The following is a 22,019-nucleotide window of genomic DNA, read 5'->3' on the forward strand; positions in this document are numbered from 1 at the left end:
ACTCTTCTGATTAGTAGAGAAGTAATTGGTTAGTTCTGTGTCTGGAGCATCAGCCTTGTGGGTTCAATGATAGTTTCAAATTGCCCCATTTAAAAATAAAAAACTTTCCTCTGAAGCTCGTTAGAGTGTTCTTGTTCTAAGAAGTGAAGGCTATTCCATGTGGGAAACTGCCAAGGAAAACTTAAAGACTTCAACAGCATGCACATCTCCCCTCACAGAGCAGCAAAACTGGCTCTAACAAAGAACAGAAAGAGAAGTGGGAGGTCCCGGAGCACAGCTGAGCAAGAGGAGAAGTACATCAGAGTCTAGTCTGAAAAACAGATGCCTCAAAGGTCCTCAACCGGCAGCTTCATTATATGGTACCTACATACATCAGTCTCAGTGTCGGCAGTATACCGGGGGACTCCAGGATGCTGTCCTTCTGGGCAGAGTTGACAAGAAAAAGCCATAGATTCCTTTACTCAGTGTCTTTTCCTTATCCATCTTTATTGTTTCCTTGGCTATTCTCAGATTCTCGACTAGCCAAACTTATATCTTCTAAACCTGCATCAGGGCCACAGCGACATTGACTCTATGTAGAAGTGTTTTCAGGCTTATATGATTATTTACTGTCATTTACAGTGTAATTCTAATATGTTTAATCTTATGTGCGATAAAAACAAGTATTTGTTTTTTCAAAAACTAAAACATTTGTAAGCAACCCCACATTTTAGTAGTGTTTATAATGCTACTAAGCTCCAAGGTGTAAATTATACTGTTTATTAAGGGGACGAAATAAGTCAATAAATAACCCAAGTCTGAACACACACACACACACGCACGCACGCACACACACACACACAACTCTAAGCAAAAACACCACAGCTTGGGCAGTAGCCTTAGTGTATTAATAATGAATACTCTGTGAATCATTGCATGAGTAAAAAAATACAAATGGAATACAAATGGAAGAAGATGTTTAAATCACAGACATGTATAGTCAGCTGAGCCTTCAGATAAACACAAGTTTTATACGTTACAGTACCGCAGAGAGATGTTTTTATGCCATTAAAAAAAGATATTAAATCGGGGAACATTCCTCTGGTGCATGTTTACAAATATTGAATCGTTCAAAATCCAGGTTTTGTAGATGAGAGCCTACGTCTGCATCTGGCAAACCCTACTTTCCCTTTCTATTAGACACAGCAGGAATAAAAAACAAAACACCCTGACAGTCCACCAAAAACTGCATTATCTGGAAAAACATGTTAGTATTTTTAAAACAGTTAACTTATCTGTTTTTTTTCCTCTACATTCAACCAAAATCAAGGCATTTCACTTGTTCATTTGCCACATCTAGTTTTACACTCGCCTTGATAATGAGCTACTGCTGGAGTCATAATGCATAATCCTATACATTATTTATGTCAGACACACCGATACAAACATAACATAAAAACCTCCCGTTTTGGATGTCAAAGAGTTAATCAGGCGGTTATCAAAGAATAACTGGGCCGGGGCGCTGTACAGTAAATCTCTGAACAGAGTAACCCTTTGAGTTTTATACACATAACCAACTGTACAAATCATACAATAACACTCTGGAAAATTAGGCTTTTTTTTTGTTGTTTTTTTTTTTTAGAATCATAGTATTTTATCAATGCATTTCTATACACGTACTCTGTTTATCTCTAAAACAGCCCTCCCTTTTTAATGTCGGCTTACACATCGTTTATGAGCTGAATTAGCAGCTGTGTTAAGCATAAGCACACATTCACAGTCAAAATGAAAAACTGTTGCGATCTTTAACGCTAGAAATTCAAGATGCCCCTCAAATCTTAAAATTTATTGCAGTTCTTTACGTCTGGCCTAGAGATACTCAGATAAGCTTCTTTGAGGCCATTTTTCATGGAGTGGAGAATAAAGTTGAACACTGACTGCATTCTGAAACGTGAATCATACAATCTGATATAAACTATGGAGGACTATAAGTGCCAAAATATAAAAAAAGTAAGAATAAATTTAAATAAATAAATTTAAATTTTATTTATTTTACATTTTTTCCCTTTGCAACCCAATCCCCCTTCTATTTATTTCTGTATATTTCCCTTCTTTTATATTTATTTCTACAATTGCCTCAGTTAAAGTGGGATCAGCTTTTTGTCAATTGGTTAATAAATGCCAGTCTGACAACAGAAAAAAACTGCCTAGGGAGATCATTGAAGAACTGAAGATGCTATGTCAGCCTATGTCACATTTTATAAATTAACCTTTGCTTATATTAATTTTAATATACTTGTATTTCATTTATATATATATATATATATATATATATATATATATATATATATATTTATATATATTGTCATTTATGCGATTATTTTTATTTTGGCACTTTCAGTCCTCCATACAGGATAAATACATTCCTTTAAACCTGAATGCAGAGGCGGAGGATGTTGTATTCCTTTTACCTTACCGTCACTTGTAAAGCGTAATGAGAAGACTTTGCCTTTTTTTTGGTTAAATCGTTCAAGCAGACTGCATGTGGCTGTGTGATTCACAGTTTACACTCCTGATACACACACAGACACCTTTTAGAACTTCATCTGGCTCTACGAGTGCAACATCTGGCAACATGTCCATCAGTCCCGCTGGCCTGTGTGGACGCGCAATGACACTATGAGGGTAAAGTGACAAACTCACACACACAAACATATACTCGAACACACTCTGACGCACAGGCTTTATGCCACACCACATTTCGGTTATGACACTGCTCTTCTGGAGGTGCTGTAACTCAAGCTTGTGCCGCCGCTCTTGTGCGAGATCTTGAGTGTCGTGGCAACCGTCAGGCTTGGTGTCATGGCAACAGGGAAGCTGGATGTGGCTGCCGCTGCGAAACCGACTGTCGCGGCGACGGATGGGAGCGGCTCGTTCGGGCATCCGTGCTGGAGCAAGATGTCGACACACTCTTGGCTGCCAGCGCTGTGAGCCAGAGCCAACGCTGTCTGGCCCTGAGCATCCCGATACCGAACATCGCAGCCATACTGCAGGCGGGAAAAGAGAAGAAAGCAAAGTGGATTAGATTATGTAATAATCCCATCCTCCACACTTCAAGGAAGTTTTAGAATGTGTAGGAAAAAAGTTAAGCCTGAACAGGATTGCTCTAAATGATGTCAGAAAGGTGCGATTAAGAGAGCTTTTGTACCTTTCAGACATTTAGATCACCTTCAGTTGTCTGCTGAGTCATCTATTTAGACCACTTTTGTTCTCTGCTGAGTGAACGACTCAGAGGAGGTAATTTTACCATTTTTGCACAGCTCTACAAAATGGTTTGCTGTGATGAAGAAATTTATAATCATTACCTAACCAAGTACCTCCACTGCAGCAACATCCCTATATATTTTTGAGAATACCTGCTTCGTAGCTGCCCGGACCAGTGTAAGATAATAAAAGAGAGACAAAGGGAAACAAACCCAAATTAGAAGCTGCGTCATCACCACATCAGCCTGCTGACAGGCAGCGTGCAGGGGGGAAGCGGGCAGCCGCAGAGCTAAGAGCGACTGGGAGGAGCGTGCCAGGCTGAGAGGGGCATTAATGTCCTCCTTAGTGCAGTGGGCCAAAAGTAGCAGCAGCTTGGGGAGATTGTGCTCCATCACTGCCAACAGAAGACGGCCAGATAGAGTGATGTCTGGGCCCTCGCTCGTAGGAGGAGGCAACGGCGCCACAAACAGTTTCTGCTCGTATTTGGCTCTTATCCACGATTCCCGCTCCTCTCTAGACAAGGACAGAGAAACAAGTGAGTCATCAGCATTTACAGCTGACAGATGACAGCACTGGACTTTCCAGTGGACTCAGAAAAAGAGCTGCACAGCTCATGTGTCCATACTGTAAAAAAAGAAAACTTGTGTATATATATATAAAGATGATTTGTCCTTACCGTGTAGCATCAGGTGCTGGTTTACGGTGGCCCATTGTGCGTGCCTCCCATATACTGTTGACCATGTGGTTGCCGATAGCACTGAGAACCAGCGTCAGCTCTCGTGGCAAATCATCCAGCGCCAGAGAGCGAACCCGTGACAGGTGAGTCCCCAGGTTTCTGTGGATGCCGGAACACTCGATGCATATGAGAGCGCCCAGATTCAGACTGGCCCAGGTCGGATCTTGAAGAGGGAGCGTGCACACAACAAATTAACTTCATTTGAAACTGACAGTCTACCAATTTCATTTGGCTGCGTGGCACTAAAATGCGCCTGATCGGCCATGGTGCACAACAGAAGAGTCTAACAAATCAGCATAAAAAAAACCTCAGCATTAAATTTAATTTAGATCTGAAAAGTCATCAAAATTCTTTATCTGGCCCTCAAACAATACAGAAATCATGTGAAAAATGTGGTACGTGTGGGATGTGAAAAATACCACACAAAGGCACATAAAAATATTTGCATTCACACTCCATTGTCTTATCGCATAGCATGCGGATGAATGACTGTTTTCAAATATGCTAAATACCAATTTAAAAGTTAAAAGTACCCCGCTTTGAACGCTCTAAGGCACGGAAAGCTATTTTCAGACTGTCAGACGGAGGAGGGTCATACACATTTTCCACGGTGATTGTCCACATTTGTTCTAGAGTACGAACACAAAGAAGTTCAAGTCCGCAGCAAATTATTTTCTCCTCGCTCTATGCAGCTTCTTACACCAACAACAAAAGAGGCCTCAGCTCTGATTAAAACTTCCAAACGTGAAAGCAAACAGAGCAGTCAAATTAGGGATGAAATAGGCAAGCATGACTTACTGGGAGCGTCACAGTCCACACAGAAGTTGTTGCCTTTTGCATTGCGTATCGCCTGCAGAGCCACTGCATCACTCTGGCTGTTCCTTCGAGCCTGTGAGAGGCAAACAGTAACCAGAATAAATGAACTTGTATTAACTCTCCTGTTTAAATCTATCTCTGCAAAGAAAAAAGTGATGAATGACCGCAGTCATTGTACTGACAGTAACAGATAGAAAAAAAAACCAACTTAGGGTGGATCTTTAAAAAAAAAAATCACTGTTCTTGTTTTTTCTCAAGGAGCTTTTTATCTGCAGGAAGTCTGTAATATTTACCATTTGTCGCTGGCAATAAAATGAATGAATAAAAAACTAGATTGCTGTGTGTCAGAGAGCGAATGTTTTCCTGTCGTTTCTTGCCTTGTTTTTGCTGCTTTCACACAGCTGAAGGCTGGCCAGGATCTGGTTCTCGATGGCTTGGACCCAGGAGTCCCTCTCTTCCACACTTTGTGCTTCAAAATGCCACGTCTGACCAGTGCTTGACACAATGAGGAAGTCAAAGTTATCCTCGTCTGAGACAAAAAGACAATAACACAGAGCTCAGATTTTTTTAATGATTTCTGGATGCAGAAATTTCAGCAGTAGGTTATTAACATCACTTCAGGATCCACAGTTCGTGCATAAGCAAGGTTTAGTTTTATGCTGCTGTACTGCAGAATTTAATTGATTAATTGTCAATATGTTAAATTAGAAGCTTGACTCTTAATGTGATAGCCTGGCATGTGTGGAGGCAGCTGATTTATATTACCTGTCTTGCTTACGTTTCTTAAGCTACCAAAGCTTTTGAGTTTCCACATTTTGCGCTTAGCTGCATAAGAGAAGAGAAGAAAATATCAGCGAAAACACAAAGTCTTCGTCATATGTAGTAAAGCTACAAATGTCATTAGAAATATCCAGACTGGTGCCTATGAAAACATATTTGAAGCTTGTAATCATTTACCATCTGCTTGGCCGGCGGTGGCATCTCCTTTCTGATTCATGCTCTTCTTTCTGCGATGCTTTTTTCTGTCCGTGACCGGGGAGGCAGAACCTACGTCTTTGGTAGAGGAAGAGCTCGAGACTCCCTCAACTGCAGAGTCTTGTAACGAGCAGACAGGATAACAAATGTAAAATTACTACAACCCGAAAAAGTTTCCGAAAAAGCAGGACACTGTATGAATTATACACCGAATGCAATCATTCACAAATTGGTGGAAATAGTAAAAAGAAAAAGAGATCAAATGCTGAAACTGAGATATTTTAAGGTTTTTCTATGTTGGTTTTTTAATAGGTGCTCGTTTTAAATTTGATATCAGCAACGCCTTTGTAAAAAGTTGGTGCAGGGACATGTTTGCCACCGTGTTGCATCAACTCTGGGCTTATGAGAACTAAGTGAAACAAATGTTGTTGTTGTTTTAAAAGAGAAATATTTTCCCATCCTAGCTCAAAATACTATTTCAGCTGCTCAATATTTCAGGGCCTCATTTGTCATGTTTTTCTTTTCATATTGTTAAATTAGTTTTCAATACTGCAGGCGGCACCTGAGCTCTTTTGCTGTGGAGCCACACAGCTGCAGATCGTGAGGAATGTTTTGTCATGCTGGGAAAAAAAAGCAAGACATTTCCAGAAAATGACATCATCTGCATGGGAACAAACCCTTTGTATGTCTTTCAGGCCAAATGCACAAATATCGTGCCACGCCTTTATGGATGCTGGCTTTTGGACTGTATGCTGATACCAAGCTGGATGGTCCCTCTTCTCTGTAGCTGGGAGGATGCGGTATCCATACCACCCAAAAATAATTTCAAATTGTGACTGGATGGTCCACAGAATAGTTTCCTACTTTTTCTCAGTCTAGCCTAAATGAGCTTGTGCCCTGAAAAGGTGACAGCCTTCCTAATTTTTTTAAATAATGTTTTTCTTTCTCTGCAAAGTAAAGATTTTTTCTTGCATTTGTGGAGGCGACGTTAACGACAGTGTGCTGTGAAGTGTTGCTGAACCCATGCAGTGAGGGCTCAAAGATCACAGCCATAGCTGTCTTTGTAGTGTTTGAAACATTTTTAATAACATTTTGTTTTTTGTTACATTTCAGAAATTTCACTGTCTTACATGTTTTTAGTCCCATACTCACCAATGCTTTGAGCGTGGTTAGATAGTGTGGAAGGACATCGCTGCACACCTCTGTTACCCCTCAGGAACAGGGCACCACCCAGCCCCTCCATCTCCTCAACTTGCAGGAGACTGCTTGCACTCATTGGGACTACAGGAAGGGTAGCAACCATATAAACAACCACATACTTAATAATAAAGCAATTCAGTCAAACACTAAATGTGAAAACAAACAGTGACACTTTCTGACACTTGCATGCATTACTGATTTAGTTTCCCCACACACTCTTAAAGCACTTGCAAAATTCCTTATGATGCTGTTTTGTAGTCTTGCAGGGGTTTCACAGCCTGCTGCAATTTCCCCCCGTTTGCACAAATGCTTGACCCCTCCATTTACAACCGTCTTAAAATGCCAAGAACTATACGTACAAAGCAGTTCTGCAGCCTTCTTTTCTACATATCTACATTTTTTATCACTGTCTCTGATAGAAAAAGGTCATCAGGTAAAATATTTCATCTTATCAGCTCCACAGAGAAAAGTACCAGCATGGAGATTTAAAATCTTGAGCTTCTTAGATGAGCTAGACCAAAATCTGTTCAATATCACAGTAACTTTAGATGACATAATTAATTTACATGAGGTTTATTTAAATATATATAAGGTTTAGCTAATGTGAGACATCTAAAGATTTTTCCCTCTTTTGTGAACCATAGAGACCATCTTTACCCTCAGCTCCTTGAACGTCTTTGACCCGCCCGTTAAGCCCAGCTGGGGGAGCGCAGGCCGGGGACGGCGCGAGGCGGCCGCTTTCCCGGCACCTTCACTGTCACTCGCAGCAGGTCCATCTCTTTCCCGGGGGCATTCAGCATGTAGTCCTGCCAAGCCAGACATCAGACCATTACCATCAAACATCAGTCGTGCTTTCAGCAGCATAATGCTCTGGAGCGCTCTGTTAACATGCCAACTCACATTGACACTGGAAGTGATAGGACAGTATGCCATCATTGGACAATGTCACATACTTCTTCTTCCACTCTTTGTTGAGCGAGTTCCCACTGCGCTTCAGCAAGATGCCCTTACGGAGGCGACAACACAGAAGACTGTCAATTTATTGCTAATGTCTCAAGTGTTCATTTCACATATTACGGCAGCATAATGAAAGCTGGCTTGCCAAAAACACCCACTAACTATCATCAGGGCAATATGGGAGATCACAGCACTTCATCACGCCACACGATGAAATTGGCTTCACACGTCTGAAGTGACTGCTGGTGAGATGTCTCTTGCTGAGGGTCCATCTGATACATCATATTTGTTTCTGTATCAAGTGCAAATCGGTGCCCTACCTGTTTGATGGGAATGGAGCGCCCGCTGCCCAGATCGCCCTTAAAGTCTGCGCTCCTTCTGTTTGAGTCGCTGCCTCTCCGGCCCTAAAGGAAGGGAAGGATGGACAATAACTGCATCAGGCAGGAATGGGCAGCTTACTGCTGATTTTAATTTATATTTCCCAGAGTTTCTGCTGGAAAGTTTCTGCTGACTGTAAAAGCTGGCTTATAAGTGTGTATTTATAGCAACTGGTTAAGAAAAATTGTTTGTAGCTTTACATGAAGCTGCATTAATCTGTATTTTTATGCAAGTGTCTAATCAAATGCTTACAGCTCTGGTCACTTATAGCAGAAAACGCAGAGAGAATTACCATCCTAATTCTGTAGTTTTCCTCATCTGACCACTGTTTAGCTTTTCTGACCCACAGCTTTACTCTTCTGGTTCACTATAATCAACTTCAGCCCCAGACACAGGAAGCTGCTGTTCTGATAATCCAATGAATAAACTGCCTGCCCAGTGTAAAAAAAACACTGACAAAACGAGTGAAGGCTTTATATATATGTGGTGCATTTAGCAGCTTAAAAGCCAGTATGATCCATGTGATTAAACATAAGCATTAATTATTAGATTCAAATGTTGAGTCAGCCAGATGAGTAGGTCTCCAAGGTGATGCAAACATTTGTTAATGCAGGTTTTTAATGACATTTCAGATTGTTTTTCCCATAAGGCTGAATTTTCACAGCATTCAACAAAACCCCAAGTGAATGTAATATTATAATTACATTATAGACATACTAGACATTACAGATATGTAATGTTTGTAATGGATATTACAGTACATGTCTCTGCAAGTGTATTGTCTTTGACTGTTAGCCCCACCTATCTCTATATTACTCTGCTCTATATTATTGCAATGATGTGGAAAAGTGTTCAGCCATCCCTCATGTCTCTATATTTCAAAATAAAGGGTGGAAACATGAGAAAAGATGCAATGATATATAAACATAAATGGAAATATGGTATGGCATGATATGTATTCTTTAGCACAGTTCCAACTCTCTTAGGCAATTTTTCTTCTAATTTCTTTAAGTAGTCTTCGGGAATAGTTCTCCAGGCTTCTTGACGGACATTAAAAGCTCCCCGTTGGATGTTGGCTGCCTTTTGTTTTGTTGTCTGTCAGTTTGAGCTCACACTACTTTAATAATGTTGAGGTCTGGGCTCTGAATGATAGTGATCCATTGGATCATTACTTTTTTGAAACAGCCTGTTAGTAACAAAGTGGCTAAAGATAAGTTTAAAATATGTACTAAGCAAAGTGTCAAACAAACAAACAAAAATACATTTCTCTGAAAATCCCTTAAGAAAAAACTTCAGAAACCCTGGGGAACTATTACTCAAGGCAACTGCTACAAAGTCTGGCTACTTGGAAGCAAAATATAAGGAAATGAGGAATGGCTCAAGACTTTTGCTCAGTACTTATCTAAAGCATGCAACAAACTTTCAGCATCATCAAAATTATATTTTGAACCACTAAGATTTCCAATGTGACCAAGCCGATGTCAAGTAATAATTTGCTGCATAGTTACCTGAATTTCTTAATTCCACAAACAGAAAAACGAAGAAATCAGTGCTTCAGCTTTGATGAGAAAACAATTTTACTGGAATTATTTGCATCACTGGATGCAGCTTGTGCCTACAGTTAGCTGATAATTTAGCACCCTGTAGTTAATATAGGGTCACTTCAGCTTAATTAGCTGTCTGTATTATATAACTTAAGACCATAAGTATGTTCCTGCATTGGGTTTGGTTTGTCCTGCCAAGTGTTTACAGCTCATTTTCTAAACATGGAAACCTACTGAAGGGTTGGCTTGGAGTAAGAAAAAAAGTGGAGGAAAGAAGATTGACAGTAAAAATGTAAAAGGTTCTCTAAGCATGATTGGAGCTTGCAGTGAGTAAAGTTTACCGCAAATCTAGTGGTGCGTCTTCGGACGCTACGGACCAAGACAGGCGTAGTACCGTCCTGCTTCTCCCCCCTCAGTGTTCTGCCAATCTCTTTGTGACTGATCACAGGAGTGGAGGGAAGTGAGGACGAGTAGTCACTGCTCTGCCCACCGTTACTCGCCTAAAGAGAGGGAGAGAGAGGAAAAAAACAGGAACAGGAGGAGGACGAAGGAGATGAAGTGATAATTGAGCAGAAGGAGCAAATAGCTAAGCCTGATACAACAGCATGCACACTTTAAAAATAGCCTGACAGCAAAATGAAATACAGAAAATAGAGTAACAAAAGCTGCTTCTTATGGACAACAGGTAAGGTGCTGGTTTTTACCTGTCCTGGAAAGACACCGGAGACTGGGGTGGAGCCTCCAGAGTGGTTGGGAGAATTGGGAAGAGATTTACAAGAAGCCAGTAGGGCAGCTTGCTTCTTAGCTGCCATGATCTTCTGAGGCAGCTGTGGCCAAAAAAACCCCAGAAATTAAATTAAAAAATGAAACATTAGTCCCCAATAAAATTCATATTTGTCCATCCTCTACAGCACCACACACCATATGGTTTTGGATATGACAGACGTACATACCATCCGTGAAGACTCTGTTCACATTGAGGCCGTACGTCGCACAGGTTTCATAGTAAGTGCAGCGCCGCACGTCTGAGCAGAGCTGTCTGGCCCTGGCATCATCTATCACTCTGGGGTTGGTGCTGCTGATCTTATCTGGAATAAGCAAAAATCACCCGACTACAACGAGAGTTCATTATAAAGGAGGCTCAGATGCTGAGCGTGAGCATCTTACCCTGAGTGCCGACGACTATGAAAGCGATCTCAGTTACGGGCCGATGGATTGCAAGCTGGTGATAGATTTTGTAAACTTCTTGGAAGCTGGCCTCATTTTCCAAACTGAAGACCAAGATTACTGCGTCCACCCAACTTGCAAACTAACAAAAGGGAAAAATAATAGCAGTCAAAAAGTACAAGAGGGAAGAAATACTTACTCTTATTAAAAACAAGCCCTCAAACAAGTTCAGCTCGATTCTCCACCTACCTGAGGATCCGGGAGTTCTGTCTCTTCTCTGATTATCAGCAGATGGCTCTGACCATCAACTAGCACATCCTTAATATACTGGCGTCCTGGCAAATATTGGAACAAACAAATGTTTTTAAAGCTTTTACATAATAACTCATTTGATATTTACAGCACTAAAATTGTGATTAAAGTGATTAAAAGAATGATCCTGGATCATCTAAATCAGAAACAGCCAGTATCCATCTGCTGGAGGAGACTCAGGTGTCGCTTGTCGGAGATCTGACTTTAATAGTGTTCAGCCTTTACCTTACATTTTAGCGTTAGAGTTTTAGAGTTGAGAAGTTAAACCAAATCAATCTGAACTGAATTCACAAAGCTCCGCTCTTAATGGGTGGAGATGTTAAACCAACCTTCTGAGTTCTCCAGTGGGAGGTAACTTCCAGTTAAATGTCTGTGGACCAGAGCAGACTTCCCACTGCACAGACCACCCAAAACACCCTGAAGAGCAGACAGAGAGACAGAGAGAGAAATTATAAATTCAACATTAAATCCACAAACTGATTTGTAAAAACTACAATCTCCTGCTTACCAGATGTAGCTCTTGCACAGTTTGGCTCATCGTCCATTCTTGACTGCTGGTGCATACAACTGAGGGCAAACATTCACAGCAAAAACAGAGGAAGACAGGATTCATCGGTGAAAAGTTGAGTTGAAACACAGGAACAAAAACAAACAAATATATATAACGTGATATAGGACATAAAGCACTTGGGTATTCCCCTGCTTTGAGTCTATGTGCTATTTTAGGTGCCATTTGCTCCTCACATTCATTTTGAGGGGGTTTGTGTGAGACGCAGGCAGCCCAGTGACTAATCAAAGCTAGCCTAAAAACAGGCCCAATATTCTAAGTTGATAGTTTTTATAGGGGTGTATGTGCTGATCTGGAGTCAGTTCGGTAGCTTTTAGTATAAATACATTATTCCGGCAACCCTGACCTTATCTTACCCAAGTCAGGGTTGTATGGGGGCTAGAGCCTATCCTAGCCGTCATCGGGCAAGAGGCAGGGTACACCTGGCAGAATGTCACACGGTTATCATGGAGAGATCATGGAGGCAACCAGTACCGCTCATATTCACGCCCATGGCTAATTTAGAGTCGTTGGTAAACCTAACATTCTGGATCTCGAGAGGAAGCCGGAATCCTCGGAGAAAACATTTAGACTCCACGCAGAGGGAGCACTTGGCTGCCGACGGATTCAAAGCCAAGACCTTCTGTTGTGAGGTGGTGATGCTAACCACTGCATTAATGTACTGCCCCTAAATAAATAATGTGACTTAAATATAGATTTATATTTAAACATATTCCTGCTATTTTTATGCAAAATAGCTCTACTCAACCCTTTAATACAACCCAATTCCACCCCTTGGTAACATTTTACAGCAGACGTAGCAACCATGAAGTGCTTTGATGATGTAGTGAAAAACAACAGTTAATTAGCCTCATTGAAATAAAATAAAAATAAATAAATAAAATATGACTTTAAATGTCTCCAGCATTGTTACGGTCAAAACAGTCACTGGATTCAGTTCAGAGTCAGGATAAAGCAGTAAAACTATAATAATAAAACTCGAGTTTCTAAAACACACACAATGTCCCAAAAACACTTAGCAGTAGTATGATTGCTGGCCAGGTTTGGCTAACTATCTGTTGTATCCAACAACAGTGAGCAGCAATTAATGTTCAAGCGTCCCCATCCACCCTCTGAGCTCAAAGAGGCTGTCACTCTCCCAACTGTGAGCACCCAGAAAATTCAATCAAGTGTACAAATGTGCAAGTCTATACGAGTTGGCCAGCATGGCAGGTATCTTTACTTTACCCTAACATTGTTAAACCACCTTCTTTTCTCCCTCTTATTGTGAATTAACCGGCAAAACCAACCTTAACGAGCCATTATTTTTTATTCACCTTCGAAGACTAAAAGAAGAAAAAGAAAAGAGATATGAGCCAGCTGGAGTGAGATAATTCATTTTATTCCCTGTGCAGTTCCCCTCATTTCATGAATTTTATAGAAGTCGGTGTCAACTGAAACAAGACCGAGTATGCCACTTGGTGCTCTGTGGTATCGAGAAGAGATGAAACCTGATTCAAAAGGCTTGTGATGGAAGATTATTTGCATAAGAAAGTCAAATAACCTAAAGTGGGTTAAGATTTGAGTCAAATATAAGTCACAGTGTTTCAGATTATTTGTAGAAACAACGTATGCTCATGCAGCATTCTGCGAAATAATGTTTTGTTGAATAATCCTCTAACACTGGACTCAAGAAACACACAGATTTACTGCACTGGAGATTTTTCTTGTATGAAAACAATCTTGAGGGCTGACTCTGGGTGTACACAGTTTGTTGAAATTAGTTTAGAGGAGGAGAGGAGACAGAAAGTAAATGGCTCTTTATGATAGCTAACTCATAATCAGCATAATTTTAAACTTGTGGTAGTACGTCGGACTCTAGAGATGAGCGCACTAAATCTCCGTCTGTTAACGTTGTTATTGTACCGAAAATGTGTTCATTTAGGTTACCTTGCATCTATTTTTGTTCAAAATGTTGATGAGCCACTGTGAATTATAATCTCAATTCCCTGTTCTTAGCTGACAGGAGCTGTAGCCCATCTGCAAGATTTGAGATGCTCTCGGTTATGACAGTGGCTATTTGAGTCACTATTACCTCCCATCCTATATTTCATTCCTGAAGGAACTGTCTGTGAAAAACTTTCATACACAACCACACCTTCTTTCATTGCATTTTTAACAATATATTTGCTACATTAACCACCACTTTGGTGGAATGACTAGACCCTGCAAAAACAGCTGTTTGTGTTGCTTCCTGTCACTGTCTCTTAGCGAGATGAACATCAGAACATTATGAACATTAATTCTCAGTCAACTATGATGACTGAGAATGATTAAAAACTGTCACGGTGATAAATGATGGCGAGTGTATGGCCAAATGTACCTAGTACATTGGTTAACTGTCATCATAATACCAAATCCTGTTTTACTGTGTAATTCTATCACTCAGTGTAACCTACAGTCACAGGCTGAAAATAATATTTTGTAGAGTGGACAAATTACATGATAAAAACTCTTTACCAACAGCACAGACAGCAGTATTAGTGTGGGAGGTAGAGTACCAAGGCAACTGTTAAACTGTATTCTTATTCTTATTTTTGTTCCTCTGTAGCTCAGCCTTTAATTTAATTCTGAGGTCATGGATATCTTGTCTTTTCCAGACTCTACAGACAGTATAAATCACAAGTCACTTAATCTCAGCTGCAACATTTGTCTTGAAAGAAATGCAGATTCACAGGAATATTATATAATACCTCAACTAGTTTCAGGCTTTATACCAGTATTATATATATATATATATATATATAAGGATATACAGGATATATCCTTATATATATATAACCCATGGGCTGAGGAATTGGCAGCCAAAAGAATTCTTTAAAACAAAGAGATTTTTAAAAACTTTAATTTATTTACAATTTTATTATTATCTGCAGCTTTTCTTTTACTCCTTAAATGCCTTTATGCGCTGCATTATAAATAAAGCATATCTTTGTAGCGAACGGGCTCTGGATCTGGTTTTATGGCTGAATTTTGCTTTGTTTTATCTTTGACAGAAAGATGTCGGTGAATGGACATTGAGCAGAGAGAAAAAAGAGGGGCAGACAGACAGACAAAGCCATAGAGGACATCATACACATGTGCAAATATTTAGCTGAAGGAACAACACAAATCCCCATCAGCGGGGGCAAAAACAATGCGATAGTGCTTACAGATGTACAGTGATGAGGAAACTGTCTCACCAGAGACAACGACACAGACATGTCTTGCACACGCACGCACGCGCGCACTCTCTGAAGCTGGCAGGTTACGCTGAGCTGGGTGGAGCGAGCTGCAGCGTCGTCCTGGTTCCACGGGGACACAGATACTAACTTTAAACCGACTCCACTCTCCCTCGTCCCCATCTTTGGGCAATCCCCCCCACCTGCGCCCACACTCCCCTCCATCAAGAGCGTCACACCACAGACCAAATAGCACCTCTCGCGGCTTGCTGTTGCCATGGCAACTCCATTTTCCAGAAGCCTCCATCCAAGCCTGGGTCTCTATACGATAAACGGTCTCTCATGGATACAGCGACATGTGTGAGAGGCATGGAGATGTGATGTCCACCTGAAAACATGAAACTGCGCGCGTCTCTCATGTTCTGCCGGTGTTGGCCAATATTTTCTGCATCAAAATCACCGAGTTTGTCCGCCAGCAGAACGCTGACATTTTAAGCTGCAATTACAGACTCATCATGACACAACATAACGCTGACAAATGAATGGACTGCATTTGAAGGCTGATTAACTCCACGCACAGAGCAGGAAGTGGACCCGCTCCCCTCGCTCCGCCGATGAACACAGCTCTGTGTATCCCAAACCTTAATTATTCATGTCCCACTTACTCCCGACAAATTATTCAGGGCTTACTCCAAATCCTACACACCCTGTCAAAGATTTTTTTAAAGAAAGAAAAAAATAAAAATAAAAATAGAGTTGCATCATGAACACTGAACACATTTCTGTGTGTTTGATATCCCAAACATGGAGTCAAAGCACTCAGACACATGACAGCATTTTCACATGAAAAACACCCATCTTTGCTATTTACTGCTGTGATGACCTCAGCTTTACCAAGGAGGAACAGCTTGTACACATTTGAAACACTCTTACTTTAAAAATCTCTTTGGAGCTCTTCCCCTTCTCTCAGTAAGTTTGCTGTAATTTCCCCCCTCTTGCCATAGGTTTATTAATTCACAGTGACCTAATATTCTAATCCCCTCTCCATCAGATATCCTGCAGGCCTACATCAGATCCAGCTTCTATTTTTAACTAAGATCTTAACTTGACATTTACTTTTTATACTGCAAATCTAATGATTACCAACAAGCTTGTTTTCATCATCTATTAACATCTTAAATAGATGATTGGTCAATAAAACAAGGTGATATATTGAAATTGCTTCTAAGGTCCAAACCCGCTAAGCACAAAGAGAACAGCGAATAAAAATGTGAAATGGTTGCAATAATTATCAAAATTGTTCATTTTTACCAGTTTTTGGACAGCAAGTTTTCTATTAGTAGCACTAATTCATTAGTGTAGCTAAGCTGTGCTTTTCCCACTTGTGCTGTGAAAGAGTAATTGAATATTGAAAGGATATATACCACTTAACCTTAAAAACAAATACTCTTCATGCACATTAATATTCACTCAGGCATTTATTTTCTATGTCCAGATAGAAAAACATCATTATTTGCTTTTCGTTGTAATTCTTATAAATTCTCAAAGGTACGCTATTTCATCAGATGTTATTATGATTGCTTCTTCTTCTTCTTCTTCTTCTTCTTCTAGCTACTCCCTTTAGAGGTCGCCACAGCGAATAATCTGCTTCATCTCCGTACCCCTAGCATCCTCCTCTGTCACACCAACCCTATGCATGTCCTCCCTTCACTGCATCCACGAATCTTCTCTGTGGTCTTATTCTTTTCCTTCTGCTCCTAGCAGCTCCGTATTCAACATCCTTTGTGCAGTGCACTATCCACTATCCCTCCTCTGCACATGTCAAAACCATCTCAGCCTTCCTCTCTAACTTTGTCTCCAAACTGCTCAACCTGAGCTGCCCCTCTGATGTACTCATATCTAATCTTATCTCCCATGGTCACCTCATATGTTTATGACTACATATTTATTATTATTCCACCCTAAAACTAATCTCAAATACACCAAGAGCCCACAAATAAGTGGAATTGTTTCATCTGATCTCACTAAATAGGAAAAGTTACCTATTAGCTTTAAGTAACTGGAACATTTCTAGCCCTTCGGGTGTTACCTACCATGCAATACAACAAACATGACAAAGCTCACTTGTAAAGGTACCACATGTTCATGTTAACTATTTTTTTTTTATTTACACAAGTCTTCTATTTCCCCAGAGAAACGTGCAAAGGAAACAATTACAGAAGATGTTTCACACAAAACGTTAAGCCAAGCTAAAGTAATGATAATGCATTTTTTTCACTATACTTGTGTCTGCGTGGAACTTTCAGCAAGTGCTTCACATAAATTAAACGTGTGAATAAATAAGCGAGCGCATTCGAGCATAACTAAGTGGGGGCGGTTTTGTTTTTTTGAGGGGTTTAGCTCCACACAAACTACAGAGAAGGCAATATACATGGGTAATAAATACGGGACCCTACTTAATTACACAGAATAAACGAATCATCTTAATTGGCTAATTTTTTCCTCCCGAGGGACTGCTGTTGGGTGAAATAAAATCTATCTGAAATGTTTTTTTTTTTTTTTTTTTTTTTTGCCACTTTTACACCAGAGATCTCATTCATATTGTTCGCCATGTGCAACAAACTCTGATTGTTAAGCACGTGTTAATTTAGGTCTGGGTCTGTCAAAAGAGTCCAGAAGAGTGAGACTGTCAAATAAAGGGGTGCTGGTGTGCTGTTTACAGCCTGCATTTGCATTTGTATGAAGAGACAGTAGATTCATGACGTTGCCTTACCTTCCTCCTCACTCGAACCTCTCTCCACAGGTGGATACAGCGGAGGTGGAGTGTTGACGCCGGCTGGCACGCCTGCACTTTTGGTAAAAATCCCACTAATGAACTTGAGCATCTTACGATCACGAGGGGGAGGAGGAGGAGCACGGTGGATTGTTCCTCCCTGTCCCTCCTTTCCCTTCTTCAGGTCCTCGGAGAGGCAATGTAGGTCGCTGTTGTCCAGGGTACGACTTGTGGGCTTTCTCTGAGCCCTGGACATGTCGGTAGCGGATAAGGAAACGGAAACTGTCTTAAATCTCTCCCCCTGAGGGCTGTCCCGGGTCATTATGCCTGAATATCCTCCACTGACGGGAGCTCCGGGACGGATGAGCGCACCCCTGCCATCGCTGTCGGCCCAGGACGCCCTATAAGGCCCCGTGGTTGTAGCTGCCGTTAAGGGGGACTGGTCCCCAAAGCGGTTATCCCTTCTGTCCAAAGTCTTTGCAGAGTGATACAAGGTTGTTGTGTTGGTCTCTCTGAACTCCCTCCATGCAGAGTTGCCTCCTGCGTGGGATCTCATCAAGACTTCTGGACGTGGGCTGACCTGTGATGGCACAGAAAAGGGGAGGCTGCAACGTGAACGACCGCTCAAGTCCGCTCCATTTTCACCCCTTAAGAAGAGCAAGGGGGGCTCCCGGTAGAGCTCAGTCTTAGGGCGCAAGGCATCTGAGCGAGGTCCCTCTCTGCGCGCAGTTCCCTCTGTGGTAGTTCCTCCATATACTTTAACCATTTGCTTGACAGGTGGGTGTTCAAAAGAAGCGTCTTTGCTCTTACCAACCGATACAGTGTCTTTTTGGTGTCCATCCCTCCTCTCAGGCTTCCCTCTGTTCTCACTAGGGCTGCCATACTTGACCCGCACCTGTTCCACTTCCTCTTTTACTTCTGCGTTTTCTTTTTCTGCCACTTCCAAACACACAGGTTCTTCCTCCCTGTCAGGAGTAATGTTCAGCTCCTCCTTCTCCTCCTCTTCCTCCTTCTTAGGGCTCCCTTCCCCCTCTGGAAGAGCCTCCGTCTGGCTTCCTGCTACATCCTCTGGCAAAGCCTCAACCTTCACCAGAGTGAGGGATATGAGGTAGGTGGTGCGTCTCTGTGGGTTGGCTGCTTTGCTCATTGGGACAGCAGACCTCAGTGCAGTGACACCTGCTCTCTGACCTCAAAAGACCTGCACACCTCGGTCATGGCAACCAGGATGAGACTGAAGACCAGGAGAAAAAAAAAAATCAAATACAGATCTGATCAAATGATGTGTGGCAGATTTTGGCTGATGTCGGGCTAATGCACTTGACAGTAGTCCAAGTTTGCTCTTAAAACCTTAACAAAAACAGGAAGTCAGTAATAAAAAATAGAGGAACACTTGAATTGCAAATTTATGGAATATATTCAGAAGGCTGACCCACTGGTGAAACAAGTCTAGACTGTTTTTTTTTTTGTTTTTTTTTTAAATGCCTCCATTAATCCTCTTCAATGCACACCACTACTACTGGTGTCTATCACTGATTCATTCATAATCCTTCTCCCTCTCTGCCTTGCTTTCCTTCTTAAATTCATTTATTTAGAGCAAATCTGACACAGAGACACATGGATGGATCTAAATAAGGTATATCTTTCCACGGAGTAGGTGTCCCTGCCTCAGATTTCAGCCTGGAATTATGCAACAGTCTATACATTCATGACTGATCCATTTCTTGAATAGGGCTAATATTAATACTAGCTGTATAATGCCACCCTACTACAATATTTGTCTCGGCTTTTGCTCATATCATACCTTCCTTTTTTTCTCTCCCCACTGAAGAGTATCCATTCACGGCTCCGTGCACATTTGATCTGACGAAGAAATCATCTTGCCGCCGGATTACCATTCATATCAAATGGCACATCAAACAAGGCTGACAGAAAAGAGCTCCAACTGAAGATGAAAACAGGTGAAAGGGGAACAACAAAATGGAAATCATTCACTTGTCACGAAGCGTCTGGCAGCTGGAGCCTCCGATCGACAATGTCATGCATAAAATTATGTATGCACAGTGTGAGGGTCACTGAGAGATGCTGAAAAAACATCTGTTGTTATGTCTCGAGAAAAGCTAAAAAAAAAAAAAAAAAGAAGAAAGAAAAAAAAGAAAGAGGGATAAAGTAGCCCGATTTCCACAACCCAAGCAATGCTTTCTTCTGCATGTATGCCTCCTCTGGAGAGCAGCTCCTCTCGGTCACTGCATCCTCTCCTCCGAGTGCCTCATCCAATTAGCAAGTCAATAAAATGTGTCTGTGAGGCAGAGGAAGCCCACCAGCTCACCACAGCCCCTCCTCCTTTTTTTCCTCCTTCTTTCCTCCTCTTCTCACTGCCACAGAGCCATGGAGCCCCCCTGCTTACGCGCCGTTAGCCTGCCGCACAACCACATCCACGCTGGATACGGCTCGGGCAATCAGGCTGGGGAATGAGCAGCTTGCTGTGAGGCGGTGGTGGTCCTTGCCCACCTTCATCACATTTTCTTTTTATCTGTGCCGACACACACACACACACACACACACACACACACACACAAAAAGAGAGACAGGAAGGAGGAAAAAAAAGCCTCAGCTCTACTCCTGCCAATGCATCTGCTCTGTCTCTAGCTCTTTCTCTCCGCTCTCCTTGTGAGCAGCTCCTGCTTTCTCTCTCTGCCTCACTGCATGTCCTCTTTGAGTGAGAAAGTAAGGATGTACAGGATGGATCGTTTCTAAAGGGGAAAAAAAATAGAAAGATATAGAAAATGTTAAACAGAAGATAGATTTTTGAGGGAGGGAAGCTATCTACAGTAACAGCAGGAGAAATGGAGGGAAAACTGCAGATATTGATGATAAGTTAGGTGGAAGACATCAGAGAAGATACAAGATGCGGAAGGACAAAAACATACTTTAGAAGTAACGCAATACACAACCTTCAGGTAGAAGGTATTTTGTCTTGTCTCTTAATCATGAACCTGTCAGCATCAACAACATGACTCATGGATCAAGCAAACGGCATTCTTCTCACTCTTACATTTAAACCTCAGAGTCACAGTTGTTGTTGTCTCGATTAAAAACAGAAGATCGAGCCGTAAAACCTATGGGCATCCGTATGTTATGTTAAAGCTTTTGTGGTTTTAAGATGTTTACTAAACATATTGTGATTTATTAAGGCTGCTGAAATTCTAATAGTAGCATCATAATCAGTTAAGAATGAAAAGTAGAGTTTCTTTCAGCAGCAGTACAATCACACACATTGAAGCTAACTCTGGGACTAATAAAGGCTCTCATCTCATCCTATCTTATCGACTTAAATCTTCACTGGCATTTTTGTTGCTCATTTTTTGATATGTACTATAATTTACTTGTTAACCGTCCACTTTGCTTTGTGCACATATCTGGAATGAGATCTATTCGTTTCCATACTTAACTAATACGTAAAAGTCAAAAATGGCTGTTACTCATATACAGTATGTGTAAGATATTTCAGTTGTGCTAATAATGGCGCTATTTTCAAATGCCTGTTTAATTTTCAGGCTTTTTGAGTGTTTTCTTTGTAGCCACAGGTGGTTGCCATTTAGGTGGAAATCATGGAAAGTTAAAACCCATGTTTAAAAAGCAGAACAGTGTTTAATATGTGGTTTTGTGCTTACCTGCCAAAACATTACATTCATATGTCTTTACTTAATTCACATTTTTCAGCCTTGATAACATTTAGAGTTTTTTGCTAACAATGGAAATGCTGCAAAAGCACAAAGTTAACTGTTAATGTAAATGTAACCAAATCAAGATAGACCTGGGGATTTAAATATTGCTTTTAACAGTCTAAAACACTCTATAAACACATTTCTTACTAGTGCTTATTGCTATCTTATAGTACTGTGAAAAAGTCTTTCAGCCACCTCTCATTTCTTTATAGTTCACATCCAAGCAGCTGGACTTTCTTGCAAAGCTTGAAATGCAATCTGTGCTTTCTGAAGGTCTTTCAAAGTTTTCTTTACTGTTCAAGCATTAAATAGGCACCTAACTCAAGGGATGCACCAATGTAATGTCTACATAAGACAAATTTATTCAAATAAAAGAAAAATATAAAAAAAAGTATTTCCCCCCCAAATTTCTTTAGATATAACTA

General features: G+C 41.0%; 1 protein-coding gene across 1 annotated transcript; it reads right to left on the bottom strand.

Moving 5' to 3' along the window:
- Window positions 1-127: 127 nt before the first annotated feature.
- Window positions 128-21,932, bottom strand: LOC146518672 (arf-GAP with GTPase, ANK repeat and PH domain-containing protein 1-like). The gene is given in 22 exon segments (XM_085160951.1): window positions 128-3,026; window positions 3,456-3,756; window positions 3,920-4,142; window positions 4,778-4,868; window positions 5,173-5,324; window positions 5,561-5,620; window positions 5,753-5,890; window positions 6,923-7,051; window positions 7,628-7,688; window positions 7,690-7,776; window positions 7,871-7,882; window positions 7,884-7,976; window positions 8,248-8,331; window positions 10,191-10,349; window positions 10,554-10,667; window positions 10,795-10,937; window positions 11,017-11,158; window positions 11,266-11,351; window positions 11,658-11,745; window positions 11,837-11,895; window positions 17,870-19,100; window positions 19,671-21,932. Coding segments are annotated over 21 exon segments (3,651 nt in total). The 5' UTR covers window positions 19,017-19,100; window positions 19,671-21,932; the 3' UTR covers window positions 128-2,744.
- Between the last annotated feature and the right edge of the window lie 87 nt (window positions 21,933-22,019).

Source organism: Neolamprologus multifasciatus, chromosome 5, assembly GCF_963576455.1.
Source record: "Neolamprologus multifasciatus chromosome 5, fNeoMul1.2, whole genome shotgun sequence".
Taxonomy (NCBI): domain Eukaryota; kingdom Metazoa; phylum Chordata; class Actinopteri; order Cichliformes; family Cichlidae; genus Neolamprologus; species Neolamprologus multifasciatus.